This window comes from Grus americana, chromosome 5 (assembly GCF_028858705.1).
Source record: "Grus americana isolate bGruAme1 chromosome 5, bGruAme1.mat, whole genome shotgun sequence".
Lineage (NCBI taxonomy): Eukaryota > Metazoa > Chordata > Aves > Gruiformes > Gruidae > Grus > Grus americana.
Genome location: NC_072856.1, coordinates 13,802,592 through 13,815,303, shown reverse-complemented (window position 1 = coordinate 13,815,303; position 12,712 = coordinate 13,802,592). Strand labels below are relative to the sequence as shown.

The following is a 12,712-nucleotide window of genomic DNA, read 5'->3' as shown; positions in this document are numbered from 1 at the left end:
GAGCAAGCAATGAAAATCATGACTTGGAGAAAAGAATAGCAAATATTGTCTGAACTTGAATGAAGAGGAAGGTAAACAGTAAATATTTACCTTTCTCCCTCTTGCAGGTGCTCAGAAGGATCTTTTGTTTCTGTTGCCTTTTTCTGAGCATTTTCCCACCCTGCTCTCACTGCTACCATCCGAACATAAAATAAGGCTTTGGCTTGTTCAGATATTTTAAAATATTCTAAATCACGAGCCCTTGCTAAAGATGTTGATGGTGACCCGTTACATACTGCACTGACTTCTCATCTCCATTATATCTCTATCTGGCTCAATCTGCCTGTCCCCATCCCCTTTCTCCTTTCCGCAAAGACCATCGCTGTCCTTGGGTATGACCTTTCTGAAAAGAGAAGTGTGGTGAGGTGGGAAGGTGTGAGATGGGGTTTGCTCTGTAACGCTACAGCACTCTGCTTGTGCGGCCGCCCTGTCCCTCCTCGCCAGGCGTGTGTGTACACTGAGCATCCGCGGCGCAGAGAGCTGCTCCCTGGGCCACAGGTGGCCAAGAGCTTGACCGACTGGATGGGGGTTGATCCTTAGCTTGATAAGCTGCCTTCAAGGCTGCTGAGGAATCAGAATGGGGAAGACAATATGTCCCTTGTATTTATTTTTTTTTAAAAGTGCAGCTTCCATCAAATGTCATTATTTTGTACTTATAACCTTGTAAATCAAAGTCGAGGAAACCTAAGTTTTGCTTACTGTTTTAGGAAGCGGCATCAGCCCCCAGTCCTTCCACAAATGAGCCTCTCATAGATGTTGATGACCTCGAGGAATTTGCCGTAAGACCTGCTCCTCAGGGCGTCACCGTCAAATGCAGAATCACAAGAGACAAGAAGGGAATGGACCGAGGGATGTACCCTACTTATTACCTCCACTTGGAAAGGGAGCATGGTAAAAAGGTCATAAAATAACTTGAATGGCATACCAGTTGCATCTGAATATAAAAAAATTATTAAAAGTCTGAAAAAGTCTTACAAAGAAAATATAATCTTATATTTTAAATATATTTTCACTTTCACTGAGATCTGTCCTACAGTCTTACAAAAGCAAAACAATAGTATCCCTTTGTTCTACTGCCTTTCTTCATATGTCTAATCTTTGGCCTTAAATAATCCATGCGTGGCACCTTTATGTGACAGCTGCATTCTGTGGCCTGAAAAGCATCTCTTTTCAATTCAACTGGAAGAGCCAGAGCAACTTAGAATGAAACATTTAACAAAATAGATCAAATTTAATTATTTAAACCATAAATAATGGACTGAATGGTTGAGAAGTCACTTTCCCTCTCCAGATTTTTATCTGGTTTTGCTAAGTGCCAGGAGACCTTCAGTTACTTCTCTAATGATGCTGGAAGACAGAAAAATTGCCTATGGTTTCCTTATATCAAAGCAGGAAGTGGTGTGTGCTAACCCCTTTGGCATTCTAGAATATGTTTTTTTGCACTGCTTAGGTGTTTCTGTTAGCTGGAAGGAAACGAAAGAAGAGTAAAACCTCTAATTACCTCATCTCCATAGACCCAACTGACCTGTCTCGGGGTGGAGAGAGTTTTATTGGAAAACTGAGGTAAACACTGATACATCTAAGAATTTTCTTTATATAATATAAAGTTCATTTGGGATGAAGAAGCCACTATGACTTCTTAATAAGAGGCTTGACTACCTTGTGTGATAATGGTCTTAAAGTTCACTAGTATCCAAGGCGTGTTTTCAAAACGTCTTAAGTACTTTTCTAAGATCCCATTTTATTAAAAGTCAGCAGGACTGAAGCTCGTAAATGCTCAAAGGACAGATTCTCAAGGGCGTATGAGCACAACTTACCTTAACGGGGTTTTCAGAAATGCATGAGTAGATTGTGTCTAGCCCCTGTTGATATAAATACTTTGGAATAGAAGTTCTGTCTGTTAGGCGATCTGAAAATCCCTTTGGCTTTGCCCAGTTCTTCAGATCCTAATTAGAGTTATTTACAAGTAGTGGAATTCGTTCAGAACCACTTGTTTCTTTTCTGTCTGTCACCCCATCATCCATCAGTCTGTTGTTGATACCTACGTGGAGCCTCTCAGCGTATGTTTAGATCGTCTGTGCCTGAGGAAAGGGACTGTGCTGCTAATTGCCGTTTGCCTGTGTGGGTCTCGGATCTTTATGCGCTATTTATTGCAGTGCAAACACAGAATGAGAATAATGTGGGTTTAGTACGTTCTAAGTTGCATTTTGCGCTCCTTGGTGTGATTTCCATTTAAATAGGGAAGACTGATCTTATTTATAACTTTATGAAAATCACTCTCCGTATTCTAATAGAGTCAGTAGTCAGGTAAGAAAGCAGATGGTTTTGTAGAGAGTAAGCATATTTTAAAAACCAAGCCAACAAACAAACCCCACCTGAGTGTTTCCTTACTGCTTTCTTGAGTTTACCGGTTTGCAAGATGTCCTGAGAATTCTCCAGTGTAATGATAAGGGACCTTTAGTATACTCTGCTGTACTGTACCTTTACATTTTTGTTATGGCCATTAATGCAGGAGTTGCCATTTAGTTGGGATTAGAATTAACAACTACTTATACTCGGTATTATTTGTCTTTCCTTTGGGGCTATGCTGCAGTAAAGGATAGATGTCTCTGGCAGCATTACTGACCAATGGTGATTGAATTTTCCTTTTTTTTTTTTTTTTTTTTTTTGATAGATCAAATCTTATGGGAACTAAGTTTACAGTTTATGACAATGGAGTAAATCCAATGAAAACAACATCAAGCCTGGAGGCGAGTATCCTGCGTCAGGAGCTAGCCGCCATTTGTTACGTAAGTACTGCTCACGGGCAAAAGAGGCAAGAAAGGGCAGTTCAGTTTCTGAAATAGCACGCTGAATTCCCTTCTCACTTATGATTATGTAAATCAGTATTCATACTTTGATGTAATCAAACAGCTGATCTTCAGGAGAGAAACCAGGAAATTCAGTGGAAAATAGAGGTGAAAAACGCCGTGCACAGAACCAGGTTGCCCAGTTCTCGCTTTTGGTCAGAAGGTGTTGGAGCTTTTACATAACCCTCTGGAAGAGGTAGGATGCTTCACAGCCTGCAGGCACCATCCAGGGGAGCCTCCTGACCTGGAAAGAGTTGTGCACATGGAATTGCTGCACTAAAGTACCATCGTTTGTAATGGCATTCTGGAGGAGGCCTCTCTGATCCAAAACACGGGTAGCTGGAAAGCTGGGTCTCTAGCACTGGCTGAGAGACTGGAGCGAAAACTCTAAAACTCCTTTTTACCAGGGGGAAAAAAAAAAAGCAAACAGACCCCCAAAAAAATCCCAAATTCAACTGAATGAGAGAAACCACCCTTTTATAGGACAGTAAATAGCATTTGTCAGGGGCAATGCAGACAATCAAGACTTGAAGCACAGTTGCTGTTGTTTCATGATTACTGGATGACTAACTTGTTTTGGTGGGAGTATTCGTTCTGTCCAGAAATCTCTGGGCCCAAGAAACTCTGCCAGTCAAAATTGGTATATACGCTGCTACAGAAAGTTTCCTCTTTTCACAAAGCAACAACTTTTGACAAAAATACCCAAGAAACACTTTTCTGAGAAGTTCCTGCCCAGCTCTAATCAAGGATACCTCAGACAGAGGTCCAGCCATCCCAGCAGACACCCTGCGTACACACAGAATGCGTTCCTGGAAAAGTCGGCTTCAGGATGCGGGAAGCAATGCGTCCGGAAGCTTTTGGCACGTGAAAAGGAAAGCAGAGACCCATCCTTTCCGTGCAAAGTGCTAAGAGCACTGACGGGTGGCAGTAGTAACTGCTGAAGTGTTCTTTTCCTGCTGCTTAGGATGCAGTTTTTCTGCAAATATAGTATAAATAGCATATTTGTTTGCGCGTGCTATTGTTCAGGCACATGGCCTATGGCTGCAGACAGACAGACAGACAGACACACATGTACTTCTCTGTTCCGGTTGGATTTGAAAAACTCTGAGAACTGCAGAAAATCCAGCTAACAGGATTTACCAAGAAAGTCCAGGATTTGATGTCAGTCTAGAGTTTGACTGAAGTTTCAGTAGGAACCTAGGACAACTTACATGTTTAATAAAAGGTAATTTTACTGGTTTATATAGGAGGGCATTCCCTGGAGCTAGGCAACTAGTCTTCTGGTGCAAACTGGAAATACAAGGAGAAAACAAAAAATAGTTTAAAAAAAGTTATATATTAAAATTTAGGCATTGCTTGTCCAAGTCAGCAACAATGACATTTGAACCATTAACGTTACCAAATAAAAAACTCGGTTGTGGTCAGCAGAGGTAATTAGAAGTGTGAGTGTTGGAAAGAACGGAACCACGGCCACTGTTTGGAGAATGTGGCGAAGATTAGCTGCTTTTATAGGCCTGGTTTGAGATCAGCAATTTAAAACTTTGTGGTGGGTTGAGCCTGGCTGGGGGCCAGGTGCCCACCAGAGCCACTCTCTCACTCCCCTCATTCACCAAACAGGGGAGAAAAAGCATAACGAAATGCTTGCAGGTTGAGATAAGGACAGGGAGAGATCACTCACTAATTATTGGCACGAGCAAAACAGACCAAACTTAGAGAGGGAATTCATCTAATTTATTACTAGGCAAAACAGAGTAGAGGAATGAGAAAATAAAATCAACTCTTAAAACACTTGCCCCCACCCCTCCCATCTTCCCGGGCTCAACTTCACTCCCGGCTTCAACCTTCCCCCCCCTCAGCGGCACAGGGGGACGGGGAATGGGGGTTACGGTCAGTTCATCTCACGGTGTTTCTGCCACTTCTTCATCCTCAGGGGGAGGACTCCTCTCATCGTTCCCCTGCTCCAGCATGGAGTCCCTCTCACGGGGTGCAGACCTTCAGGAGCAGACTGCTCCAGCGTGGGGTCCCCCACGGGGCCACAAGTCCTGCCAGCAAACCTGCCCTGGCGTGGGCTCCCCTCTTCACGGGTCCACCGGTCCGGCCTGGAACTTGCTCCAGCATGGGCTTCCCACGGGCCGCAGCCTCCTTCAGGTGTCTCCACCTGCTCCGGCGTGGGGTCCTCCACGGGCTGCAGGTGGAATCGCTACACCCCCTCATCCTTCCTCCATGGGCTGCAGGGGGACAGCCTGCCTCACCATGGTCTTCACCATGGGCTGCAGGGGGATCTCTGCTCCGGCGCCTGGAGCTCCTCCTGCCCCTCCTTCTGCACTGACCTTGGTGTCTGCAGAGTTTCTTACATCTTCTCACTCCTCTCTCCAGCTGCAAAAGCTCTCCCCCTCTAAGTGTTTTTCTACTTCTTAAATAAGTTATCACAGAGGCGCTGATTGGCTTGGCCTTGGCCAGCGGCGGGCCCGTCTTGGAGCCGGCTGGCATTGGCTCTGTCAGACACAGGGGGAGCTTCTAGCAGCTTCTCACAGAAGCCACCCCTGTAGCCCCCCCGCTACCAAAACCCTGCCACGCAAACCCAACACAAACTTGTACGTTTGTATGAGAAAACGACTCGTTCCCTTGATGTTTTGATACTCATGGAGAAAGGCAGCAGGCTTGCAGGTGTGCTATGGCCAGAGGATAAGAGGAGATCGAAATGGCATTTCGTTACTAGCCAGGTTTGTTAAAGTGAGATTATTGTTCCTGGCTGCAGCAGATCCACAGCAAAGAATGCCAGAAGGAGCACTCCCGAAAAACCCTTGTCCTAAGGTAACCTTTTAATTCCTGCCTTGAGATTTTTTCCTGCAGCAAAAACTATAATATACAATACTTTGAAAGCACCGCTATGCCTCTCACTGTCTCTCAGCTCATCCGATCCAGTACCCATCTGAAGAGCGAGCTGTACCCACTTCCACCAACTTACTGAGCCCGACCTGCCCGAAGCATCTCGGCAGGTCTAGTTTAGGCGGGCAGGAGCCAGTGATGCATCTATTAACTGTGGGATAAACGTGTTGAGAACTCTCCTTTAGGGAATAAAGTTAGTGCAAGGACGGCGTTTTATCAGGTGCTGTTAGACACTTTTACTCTCCGTGCTGAGGGCAGGCTAGCGTATTAATAAACCTGCAGCAGCACCTAATGGCCGAGTTCAGAATCGCTTGGCAGAATTTGTCGAGAAGCGGGGAGGTGTAACCGTACCATTTGTACCAGGACTATCTGCGCTGGATTCCTTGATAGCCATAGTATCTCACAGTTCAGTTTGCGTCGGATTCTGCAGGCAGGGAGCTCAGCTGATACGCTGAGTAATAAACTGCGTGTTTCTACTCAGGCTTCAGTCCCTTGCATTGTGCCCCAATGTAGTGGTTCTGTGGTTTGGGCTTCCGAGGGAACGATAGTTTCTGCAGGATATATTAAGGACGGGGCACAGCTGTGTGAATCCAGTCCAGAAAGAGAAGTGGCTGAAGGAATATTGGGGTAATTAAATCGCAAAATCTCCTGGGAGCTGTTGGGATATACGCCTTGCAGCTTTTATCACGGCAGCTATAGCCAGCATAGCGAAACACTCGCATAATTTTATGGAAGCGTGTAAGGTTTTCAAAGCAACCCAGGGGAGAGGCTCTGTGCTTTCCCAGTCGGGTTTATCGTGTTGCCTGCTCACGAACCGCTCACCGGTGAGGCCGAGACAGAGCGCAGCTTCGAAGCAATGCTGGGCCAAGTCCTTCGCTGATTTAAACCCTTGGTGTGCCAGTTGAGCCCACAGGGCTCTGCCAGCTAACAACCCTCATTTTGAGCCATAAACCAAGGCTGTCAGTGGCATTAAAATGGTGTAAAATCAGATTTTGGCCCATGTTTCCCTAATAATGCCATTTGTAGTCTTGAATTTACATGCACAAAATTGTGGGGGAGGGAAATAAGAGAAGCAGGGAATGAGACAGGAGATAAGGGGAATTAATTTTATTTGGATGCAGGTAAATTGGAAAGGTCTGTTTTTAATTAAAGCTCCTCTTTTGTCCTTACTGTTTGCCTCAGATGTGCCACGTATTTCAATTGTCTACCTTGATTTTAGCAAAAGGCTAGCACTTGCCAATAAAACACTTGATATCATTGGTGTCTGATGTAATATGCAACTGGAAACCATTCCCTTATCATTTGGCAGAAGTATTGATTTAGTGTTTCTGAGTAAATCCAAAGAACATAGTCCTGTTCTTTCAGAGTGATAATACCACTTGTTGGGAGGGAAGTGATTCAGCGCTATTATTTAATTTTACCTTGAACAATGTCTTCAACCAGTCAGCATCTAAATTAATTGTATATAGCGCAACTGCAGCTCAACGAGAAGAAAAGCTTGTAAGGCATTGCAGAGAAGACCAAAATTGTCAGCAGTTAGTGGAAAATAAGCATAAGCATGAATCTTTTCTCAGAAATTGTCCTCTGCTGTGCTGAGTCTCTCCTGCTTATAAAATCTGCTGCCAGTCATTTTAGTTTGAGTCTCACCATGATGCAGAACCAAGTACGTACTTCCAGCTGGTTTACTCTGCCAAAGGCCATGACAGAAGTGATTCAGAAAAGAGGTAGCATCTTCCCATTATGAAGATATATGAACACACCTGGATTGCTTCAAGAGTATTCGGTAAAATAACTCTTGCATGCATGAAAATCTTTAATGAGTGGTGTAAAACCTCCAGGTGTTTTGCTGAAACAACCAAAGCTCTTTCAAAGGTCTGATGGGTGACAAAGCTTTTGCACAAGTGAATTTTAGGTGGCTATTTTCAGATGTTTCCAGTGAGTTGAGATGTGTGGATTTTTGCTTGTAAAAATAGAGATGTTTTTAAAAGTTTAATGCTCCTTAAAATCAGGACACTTTTATTAAATATATAAAAGCAGAGACATCTGAATACGTCATTTCTGAATGTCCCGGTGGTAGAGCCACACCAGCGGGAGCCTGGAGGTGTCCAGTTCTTGGCATCTTGCGATACGTTGCTCGGAATAGCACCAATGCGAATTTCCTTCCTGAGATTCCTTAGTGTGTGTCCACAGCCCTTCACTTGGGAAAGGTAGAGGAGAAAAATGCATGTGACTGGGGGGAAGAAGAAAAAAAAAAAAGGCAGCACAAAACACGAGGAGATGGACTTTCCGAGGTGTCACTGTTTCGTTTACTGGAGTTAATGCTACAATAGGCAATCAGGTTTTACTGAGAGGGTTGGAAAATATCGCCCTTTACTTTTTCAAAAGTAGACAACGACCTTTTGAAATATTTGACCCCGGTTTCTTCTGTGGAGGAAAGAATGCCTCAGATAAAAATGAGACTTTAGGCCTATTTAGATTTTAGCGGTTGTGTTTTGAGAGGATAGTGCAATACTGGAATGCTGTTATGCAAAGCTGGTCAGAAAGGCATCAAATGGTGTTTAATGGAAGAACTTGTCTTTTCCACAGATTTCTTCTTGCTGCCCATGTTATTTCTTCACTGTCCCTGCCTTTATAGCTTGAAAATTTGCATTCATGCTAATGTGTTTGTTTTTTACCATGCTCATCTCTAAGCATAACATATCTGAAGACTTTGAAAACCACAGCACTGCTAACAGATGCTCTTACTGGCAGCTCCTCCTTGTTTGCTTTTGTGCTGGCGCTGGAATAAATGGAGTTGGTCCCATCTATTTAATTTTGTCTCTCATCAAAATGTGTGACTACATTTTATGATTTTTAAATTACAACTATTTTATTTTGGGATCTAGCAGTAGCCAAGCAATCTGGTTAGTTCATATCCTTTTTTAACAAAGGGATTTTTTTTTTTAAATTGTATTAAGGTTGCTGGCAGCCAATGCTAGGAGTGTTTTTGGAAACCTCTCTATTTCCATTTTTCCTGTTGTCGGAGCTTCTAAGACAAAGCTAGAATGTTTGGCAGTGCCAGTGAAGGTAGGAGTTTCAAGATGTTTTTTAAGTTGACTAACAAATAAGTTCCCTGGGCTGCCGCTGTGTCTCTCTGTTGAAGAAATTAACTTTAAAAATACAGAACATGATGAACTCTTTTCTAAACGTTTTTAGGAAACAAATGTCTTGGGGTTTAAAGGACCTCGTAAAATGAGTGTGATCATACCAGGAATGAATATGGACCATGAAAGAGTTTCCATCAGACCACGAAATGTAAGTCATACCCTCAGTCAACAATAAAAATTACTTGAATTCTTTTTCAATTAGAGTTGTTTTCTACATTTCTGAAGGTTTAAAAAACAGTATTTGAACAATTGTAGAACAATGGGATGTGTGACTAGTTTTGTGACTCACAAAAGCGCTACAAATAATAATGTATTTTGGTAACAAAAGATACAACTAACCTTTTTCCAAGCTGTGGAAAGGACTCGAATGCACATTTGCATGAAGATACTCAGAGTTCTCTGTTTCATTTGATGATACTGTGCTAGAGTTGAGGGTGACAGTTTAGTCTTTGGGCTAGGATTTATGAACGCGGGGTTTTTGTGTGAATTTATTTTTTGTCTTGTGAGTGCGTTAAACTGAAGTGTGTCTGTATGGTGCGTGCAGGAACATGAGACGCTTCTTGCAAGATGGCAGAACAAAAATACAGAGAGTGTCATTGAGCTGCATAACAAAACGCCAGTCTGGAACGATGACACCCAGTCCTATGTTTTAAACTTCCATGGGCGAGTCACACAGGCCTCAGTGAAAAACTTCCAAATTATTCATGATAATGATCGTAAGTATAGCTCTCTGTCGGTAATGTATGGAAACAGTACTGCATGCACAGCCTGACAGGGACCCTACCCCTGTGTTGGTACCTGAGTTCAGTTTAGTTATGTGGGTCCAACTTAATGCAAGCTGGGTGTTGGAATGCTCATGCTTTTAGGTGATTCTGCTCTGTGCTGTCTCAGTTTTCTCCCTTGGCTGCCCGGCTTGTGAACTGAGCAACAGCTTAGAGTCGCTTCTGCTCTCGGAGCTGCAGCGCTGCCAGACAGCAGGACTGTGGGGCGGTGTCGCTCCGCTCAAGCACTTGTATCACACAATCCTTCCTTGGTTTTTTTGTTCACTCTGGTTCCCATACGCTGCCCAGCTGGAGACGGTGGCAGTCAGACCCGTCCCACTGCACATCCGCTTTGTCGTTACTACTTTTTTTAGCATTGGCCCGACGGAACATCCAGACGATGTCAGGACTGCCTTTCACAGCATCACTGGGACCTCACCGATGTGCTGCTTTCTGCCAGCCACGTACAGCCCCCTTGTTCCTCAGGCTGAGGTACAGTTGTGGGAGCAGGGATAAAGATAAGTGCTCGAGTGGAGCGATGCTGCCCTGCTTTAGGCAGGCTGCAGGGAACAGTGGACACTGGTGAAAGGCGCTGTGCCAGGCTCCGAGGGCAACACTGAGTTTGAAACATCGGTGTATGCATTCGCTGCGTTTTATAAGGTAAAACAATTGCACCTGCTTCCGCAATGAAACATTTCAAACACTGAATGAGGGTGAGATTTCCTGTTGCTGACAAAGAGTACAACAGGCAAAAAAAGCTGAGGAAGAATTTCTGAATATGATAGAGAGACATGATTAGGTCTCGATCACAATCATGCCTTCTCTTCCCCCGTTATCCTTGCTTGTCCACTTGCCAGAAGTTAAGTAGGAACAGAATTGATTGGTTCTTGGTACATGTGAAACTCAGCGCTAGGTCTACGTAAGAGCATTGAGCATTCTATACAAAAGTGATATTCTTTCCGTGCTTGCAAAACCCACTTTTTATCCATGTAATTTTTTTGAAGACAGTACCAAGTCTTGCAATCCTTTATTGCTCAGCTTTTCCTGACTCAATCTATCCTTGCTTCTCCCTCTGCTATCAGCACACCCACTTGCATGAATAAGTGTTGCGAAATTTGATGAGCGAGCGTGTTTGGTTTGTATTTTGGTTGAGCTGGGCCAGAGGATGATGTTGAATGCATACTTACTTAGTAAGGGCTGCAAACAAAAATAACACTTTCTGGCTTTTTGTGACCTTTCTTGCAGCTGACTACATCGTGATGCAGTTTGGCCGCGTGGCTGAGGATGTGTTCACCATGGACTACAACTACCCGATGTGCGCGCTACAAGCCTTTGCTATTGCCCTTTCAAGTTTTGACAGCAAGCTGGCTTGTGAGTAAAGGGGCATGGGTGAGCATCCTCTCAAAGGAACCAGTTTGCCATACGATTCCCAATTCCTGCTGGTGTCGCTTATGGTCCGTACTAAACAGGTCAGGGAAAATGCAGTTTCGGAGGACCGCTCTATTGCTGAAGAGAAAGTAAAAAGAATCTTCTAAAAATTCAGGACATTCAGGAAATAATATTTTCCTTTTTTTTTCTGTCATATTTTTCTGGAAGTGTCATCAAGTTTGTGTAAATAGGGGTTCTATCTCATGTCCTTGATTATGTTATGGAGATGTGCCATGATGTACTGTACCGTGGCTCTAGTAGCACCATTATAACGGTGTCTTTTTTAAATCCAGAAAGGGCGTGAACGCTCGAAAAATTTCTTTTTACATTTAAGAATTATTCTGAGGCTGCAATCATACCTCGAGGTTGCGTTCCTACATCGACTAATCAGAGCTTCACATCATACAACGGAAAAGAAAGATCACAAAAAAGATGCACTTTTTTGAATTTGCAAGGATCTCATGTAGTATAAAGCCAAGTCTGAGGGTTGAAGACCTTACTGGACTGAACTTGATGCATTGCTATTGTATATGTAGAAGGGCATGATGAATTTTAATTGCAGTAGGAGGAAATGGAAGAGTAGAAAGCACAAAACAATGTCGCACAAGTCACTTGAATTCCAAGCTGTCATTATGTTTTAACATCTACATGCTTTTTAATTTGTTTCAAATGAGAATGTATTTGGAGTGCGGAAGAGGAAAAAGAAAATGTCTAGATGCCAAGAAAGCATAACTTATGTTGAATTTGGCATGTCGCGTGTTGGGAATTTATATCCTTGTATTGCTGTGGTAATTCAAACACATATTTTGTATGAAGTGATATAAACAGTTGGATAAAAGGCTCTCTACAGAGAATCTTAATATTTTGAACAGGCTGTGTAAAGCTGAGGAAGGTAAATGGAAATATTTTATTAAATTTGTCTGGCCTTTTGCGATTTTACAATTTGTTGATTGCATTTCTTGAACTTTCAGCAACAACCACTTTTCATATTTATTTCCTGTTGTAAGAACGCTTGAAATCGATTGAAACTGTGTATGTTCTTCTCTAATGTAAACGTGCCAGCTACTGAGCTAAATCCTTCTAGGCAAATCTAGTGTATGCTGCATACAAATGAGACACTGGCAGGACACAAAATAGCTTAAAATAGTGTGGAGGTTTTGGGGGGGGTGTTCTGATTTATCTGGAATATATAAACAAACACCATTTCAAAACACAAGCAAAGAACAAACCATTCTCTTCTCTTCTAAATATCTCAAAAGCCAAGAGCTGTACCTGAAAGCACACTGTAAAACACCTTTAAAAATAACGAGTCTTTCTGCCATTGTTCTTTACAACATTATCCTAAATGGCACACAAAGTAATAGAATTTATGTGTAGTTCACCAGAAGGGTATTGAAATGTGAGTGAAGAAGTAGTTGTGTTTTATGCTGTGTGTATTCAGATTCTCCTTTTTACTCTTTATAGACTCTTGCATTGCACAACCAAAGATTATGTAATGAGAAAATGAGATCAAATCTGCTTGTCTCATAGCTGTCAGTCCCTTTTTGACTATAGGGGACAGGCCATAGGGAGAGGATGTGCCATTTGGACTGTATAATTT

At 42.9% G+C, this 12,712-nt stretch overlaps 1 protein-coding gene across 16 annotated transcripts in view; it reads left to right on the top strand.

Annotated features, from left to right (window-relative positions):
- TUB (TUB bipartite transcription factor) overlaps nt 1-12,132 on the top strand; it is a 157,902-nt gene extending 145,770 nt beyond the window's left edge. For all 16 annotated transcript variants that reach the window (XM_054827996.1, XM_054827995.1, XM_054828009.1 and 13 more), the window contains 6 exons: nt 747-938; nt 1,490-1,602; nt 2,714-2,828; nt 8,973-9,071; nt 9,468-9,639; nt 10,930-12,132. In XM_054827996.1, coding sequence (XP_054683971.1) covers nt 747-938; nt 1,490-1,602; nt 2,714-2,828; nt 8,973-9,071; nt 9,468-9,639; nt 10,930-11,063 — 825 coding nt within the window. In that variant the 3' untranslated portion in view covers nt 11,064-12,132. The remainder of the gene's footprint in view (nt 1-746; nt 939-1,489; nt 1,603-2,713; nt 2,829-8,972; nt 9,072-9,467; nt 9,640-10,929) is intronic.
- Nucleotides 12,133-12,712: the final 580 nt, after the last annotated feature.